This window comes from Ursus americanus, chromosome 16 (genome assembly GCF_024610735.1).
Source record: "Ursus americanus isolate L20-20 chromosome 16, mUrsAme1.1.p, whole genome shotgun sequence".
Taxonomy (NCBI): domain Eukaryota; kingdom Metazoa; phylum Chordata; class Mammalia; order Carnivora; family Ursidae; genus Ursus; species Ursus americanus.
Window position 1 is genome coordinate 5,351,090 of NC_142142.1, and position 6,000 is coordinate 5,357,089.

General features: G+C 40.5%; 1 protein-coding gene across 1 annotated transcript; it reads left to right on the plus strand.

Annotated features, from left to right (window-relative positions):
- Positions 1-4,773: 4,773 nt before the first annotated feature.
- Positions 4,774-5,712, plus strand: LOC123786213 (olfactory receptor 52A1-like). The gene has a single exon (XM_045788444.2). The coding sequence runs from the start codon at positions 4,774-4,776 to the stop codon at positions 5,710-5,712; it is 939 nt and encodes a 312-aa protein (XP_045644400.2).
- The last annotated feature ends 288 nt before the right edge of the window (positions 5,713-6,000 follow it).

Genomic DNA, 6,000 nt, shown 5'->3' on the forward strand with positions numbered 1-6,000 from the left:
GAAAGCATTTAAGGTCCTTTGCTCTTTTGTCTCTATCCCTATTTTACCTGAAATTACAAATGCCCTCCTCCATCTCACTGACTAGACAGATTCAATAGATATATTCAGAACATTTTATCCTAAAACAGCAGAATACACATTCTTTTTGAGTGCACGTGGAACGTTCTCCAGAAGAAATCACATATTAGGCCACAAAAAACATCTCAACAAATGCAAAAAAGATTGAGATCATGCCATGCACCTTTTCTGACCACAATGCTTAAAACTAGACATCAACCACAAGAAAAAATTTGAAAAGACCACATATGCATGGAGGTTAAACAACATGCTACTAAAAAATGAATGTGGTTCATATATACAATGGAATATTACTCAGCCATCAGAAAGGATGAATACCCACCATTTGCATCAACATGGATGGAACTGAGGGGATTATGCTAAGTGAAATTAGTCAAGCAGAGAAAGAAATTATCTTATGGTTTCCCTCATATGCTGAACATAAGGAATAGCATGGATGACTATAGGGGAAGGGAGGGAAAACTGAATGGGAAGAAATCAGAGAAGGAGACAAACTATGACAGATTCTGGACTACAGGAAAGAAGCTGAGATTGACAGCAGGGAGGGGGATAGGGCGATCGGGTAACCAGGTGATGGGTATTAAGGAGGGCATGTGTTGTGATGAGCACTGGGTGTTATATGCAACTAATGAATCGTTGAACACTACATGTAAAAGTAATCACATACTATTGTTGGTTAACTGAACATAATAAAAAAAATGAAGGGGTCAGCAAGGAAATCAAAGAAGAAATTTAAAGAAATACGTGGAAATGAATGAAAATGAAAGCAAAATGTTCTAAAATCTTTGGGATGCAGCAAAAGTGGTCATAAGAGGGAAGTATTTGGCAATACAGGCCTATCCCCCAGAAGCCAGAAAAATCTCCAACAACCTATTCTGACACCTAAGGAGCTAGAAAAAGGGCAACAGATGAAACCTAAAGCCAGCAGAAGGAAGGAGATAATAGAAATTAGAGCATAAAGAAATGATACACAAACTAAGAAATCAATAGAACACATCAAAGAAACCAGGAGTTGGTTCTTTGAAAAAATTAATAAAATTGGTAAACCTCTAGCCAGACGTACCAAAAAGAAAAGAGAACAGACCCAAATAAATAAATTCACAAACAAGAGAGAAGATACAATAACTAACAACACAGAAATACACAGAAATAATTATAAGAGAATATTATGAAAATATGAACAACCGTATGCCAACAAATTGGACGACCTGGAGGAAATGCGTCAATTCCTAGAAACATATAAACTACCAAAACTGAAACAGGAAGAAATAGAAAACTGGAACAGACTCAAAGAGAAGGGTACTATATGCGTAAGTGCTTCTTTGAATTCATCATTTGTTCTCATGATAAAAGATATACTAATTTTCTCCCCATATTTCTAAAACTTGTAATGCATTTATCATATCTTCTTTTTATTCACATCAAGAGCAAATGGCATGATTCCTCCACATCCATCAGGCATAAGACACCTGCATTCTGAAGGAAGAGTAGAAGAAAAGAGGGAGAAAGTCACAAAGGGAGGGATGGGGAAAAATGTCATCAGATGTGCAATAATTGGCTCAGAGCTCAGTACAGAAGGATGTAGAAAGGTCCGTCATAACTGGTCATTCTGAGAGTATTACTGAATTCACAAAAATGGCTTCAAAAAGATAAAAATCTATGGAATGATACTGCAAGAGAATGAGTTAAATGTGTGGTAAAGAGCCATTGTGGATGCAGATTTTCCTTCCAGAAATGTCTCAGTGAAAGAAGGGTCACAAACATACTTATTTATATAGAACTCATCAGCATAGGAACATGCCCTCGTTTAAGTGTTCTTTAGATTTTTCCCCAATGAGGACAGCAGGACAAAAAACAAACACAAAAACAAAAAACCAAAAACTGACCAATGTAAGTTTTATTATTTACTTCTTACAGTTTTCCTTATCTCGTAAGGAACTAAAGAAATATCACTTGAGTATATTATTGCCTCTGCATTTACCTTGTGGGAAAAAGAAATGAGAAGACGAAGGTGACTGCAAGTTGCTAAATTGACTTCAGAGACATTAGCTGTGGATGGACCCAAGAGAGCTTCATTCTGAGCTAGTGGGTCCCTGGTGGCTTGGGCTAGTGGCTAGGAAAACTCATGTTCAGACCTCCTCCTTCTCCACGTTCACTGAGAAACATTATAATTGGTGGCCAATTTAAGCTTAATGAATGTATGCTGTGTCTAGCAAATCACAGACCTCGCTTTGAGTTTTGTTGGAGGATGAACTCACTCACGTGATCTCAGACAGACTTACAGAAGAGAGAGCAAGTCTGCTTTGCAGGGACAGAAGAAAAGCAGGAAAGGCTGTCCCAGAGATGTCCACATATTGGCAGATAGCCCCGGTAGCAAATGGATCAGAGTTCATGACGTTTACAAGGGGCTGTTCTGGAAGGAGCAGATAGAAGAAAGGGGCATTTCCAGTACAAACACAAGGGAATGAGGTGGGAATCTCAGGAGGAGGAAGAGTGGATGACAGCTGAGCAGTGAGAGATGGAGCGATGAGGAATGTCGATGGTCTTCAGATGTCTGGTAAGAGCAGAAATGGTTCCCAACAACAAAGAGAGAGGAAGTTTACCCCTTAATGTTTCACTATCAGCATTTCCAATGATAAGCACTCCTTCTCACGTGCCCTGTAATCACTTCTGTCCTCTCCCACCTGCCTTCCCACAGTCAGTACCTTCCATACATGTCATGTAATGCTCCCATGGCAACTCATTTCTCTTGAGTAAGTCAGACAATGGGATTTTTACTAAAGGATTCCTATTCTAATTCTGATTAACTGAGGAAGGAAAAAGTCAAGCCTGTGAGAAACAATCTGTGGCCTATGGATTTGTAGAATGAAGCACCGGAGAGCAAAGCTGTGGAAACCCAGGACTTAGCTGACTGATGACTAGTCTATCCTAGATGCATGTTGGCGGAATACAGCCTTTCTTCATAAATGATCCCTGTGACTATGATGCTTCCCTAGAGTTTTAGCTGCAGAAACCACAGCTGTTCTTGAACTACTGGCATATTTGGTGACAGTCAGTACATGGTTAGGTCATCGTGAGCTTGCTGACATAAAGCAACAGTGCTGGAGAGTCTAGGAAGGAACGACATACCTGAACCTTCCTTTCTACAGGATAGCGACTATTTTTCTATTATACAACTTGAGAATTTCATGATTTTGGTTTGTAATCTTTTAAAGAGTACTTATTGATTTGAGAGAGGAGAGAGAGCATAAGTGGGGAGGCGCAGAGGCAGAGGGAGGAGCAGACTCCCCGCTGAGCAGGGAGCCTGATATGGTGCTTGATCCCAGAACCCTGTGATCATGACCTGAGCCAAAGGCAGCTGCTTATCTGACTGAGACACCCAGGTGCCCCAGATATGACATTTTTAAGAGCAATGATGTTTATCAGAGAAGAACTCTCATGTAAGGACTAAGAGCCCAGTTTGCAGAAAATTCAGTCATCAGTCAATTGAGGTGATTAATTTTCATTCGTTGCTCTCTAGCCCTCTCCTGAATCTTTCTACTATCCCATGTGCACTCTCTGTCTTGTATTTGTACTTCTCCATATGACTCCTGTTGGGGATCCTATCCATTCACCCCTTTACTTTCTATTACTTTCTTGTGACTGAGCTCACAAAATGATGTAAGTGTTCAATTGATCCGTATTTCATTGAGAATTAATAAACCTAAGATGGCCAAATCTCATGCTAATGGTACCTCTGAACAGTTCAAACCCAGGACCCAGTATCTAGTCCATGAATTACCCACTTTCTCATTTTCCTACACCCTGTAGTCATCAGCATGGTACTGTCACCTGTATGCTTTGTCACTCTGAACTTCCGAGCCTTCTAGAGATTCTTTCCCTCTAGGGCTTCAGAAATGTGCGTTACAGAATGTCAGCTGTATTAAGCACACAACTAATTTTAAGGAATTCGGTTCTTAGAATATGGGAAAAATAAAATACAGTCATACTAGAAATGTAAAAATGGCATGCAATTTTGACCCATTCTCACCAAAAATGAATTGGCTTAGGTGATATTTTCCAAAGTTCTTCCTTTACTTTCTTTTGAAAGGACATCCAATATTACATAGGTACGAATGATATAGATAGATAAAGATATCTAAATATAGTGTGCTTTTAGGTGTCAGCTGTTTTTCTCTTCTCTTTCATAGGCAGAGTTTTCTACTAATGTAGTGGTCAGAGTAGGATTTGCTGGTCCAAAATGTCAGTTCCAGAATCAGAGACAGTGGGAAATTACAGTACCATTAGGTATCCTTAATGTGGGCTATGGAGAAAAATCATCAAACTCTGACTCTAATACCCTTTCCAAGCAAAATAAACAAGTATAATTATTTTGTCTACAGGTCCAGAATGACATAACAGGCCATCAGTTTATTCCTGTATCTATGTGACCTGGCTGGTTCTTATGCAGTGGCCTGCCACGCCCATAATCACTATTGTTCTACAAAGCTTCTAGATGTCCTTCCTGACAACAGTGGTGTTTCTCTATGGATCTTTTTCCTTCAATAATATAAAAGAGATGGAGGATATAATTTCAGAATTCAGCCAAAATCGGAGAGACTCACTATGATGATGCTGGATAAATATAGCATTGGAAGAGAAAGTACCACAGACTAGGATACTTCTTTCAATTGCTTCTCGAGACCCAAAGACATTATGTCCATCTCCAACGCTACAGTCTTCATGCCTTCTGTGTTCACACTAATAGGGATCCCAGGCCTAGAGTCTGTTCAGTGCCTGATCGGGATTCCATTCTGTGCCATGTATCTCATTGGTATGATTGGAAATTCCATGCTTCTGATCATCATCAAATCAGAGCGCAGCCTCCATGAGCCCATGTACATTTTCCTAGGCATGCTAGGAGTCACAGATATCGCCCTTGCTACCACCATCATGCCCAAGATGCTTGGCATCTTCTGGTTTCATGTACCAGAGATTTATTTTGATTCTTGCTTGCTTCAAATGTGGCTCATCCACTCATTCCATTGCATAGAGTCAGGCATCCTCCTGGCCATGGCTGTGGACCGTTATGTGGCCATCTGTTATCCACTAAGACATGGCTCTATCTTCACCCACCAGCTGGTCACCCAAATAGGGGCTGTGATAACACTCAGGGCTGCCATTCTAGTAGCCCCGTGCCTAGTACTAATAAAGTGTAGGTTGCAATTTTACCATACAACCATCATCTCCCACTGCTACTGTGAGCATATGGCCATTGTGAAGCTGGCTGCAGAAAATGTGCGGATCAATAAAATCTATGGCTTGTTTGTGGCATTCACTGTTGTAGGATTTGATCTTACCTTTATCACTTTGTCCTACATGCAGATCTTTATCACAGTTTTTCGTTTGCCCCAGAAGAGGGCTCGGTGGAAGGCGTTCAATACCTGCATCGCCCACATCTGTGTCTTCCTCCAGCTCTACTCACTTGCCCTCTTCTCCTTCTTCACACATAGGTTTGGTGCTCATGTTCCCCCTTATATTCATATCCTCTTTTCTAGCCTCTACTTGCTGGTCCCCCCATTTCTCAATCCACTTGTCTATGGTGCCAAGACCAAGCTGATCCGCATTCACATGGTAAAGATGCTGTGTTCCTAAAATCCACTGTGATTAACACCTGCAGTCTTCCCCTTGATACAATAGTAAAATGTCCCCAAACAACATCCAATATTTCCGAAACAACATTAATTGAGATGGCTTCGTTTTCTATTTAATTCTTCTGTATAATTTGCCTGCATTTTAGATTGTTTCACATCCTCCTCCTCCGTGACGACTGTTACTCAGTGGGTGTCTGGATGCTACTGCATAATGAGAGGAAGAAACACCAAGAATAGAATAGTGAAGATGTGATGTTTCCTTTTCTCTTCTCTTTTTCAGTCCCTTTTT

Excerpts from the sequence above, each read along its gene's own strand:
- LOC123786213 (XM_045788444.2), top strand. The coding sequence starts at position 4,774 with ATGTCCATCTCCAACGCTACAGTCTTCATGCCTTCTGTGTTCACACTA.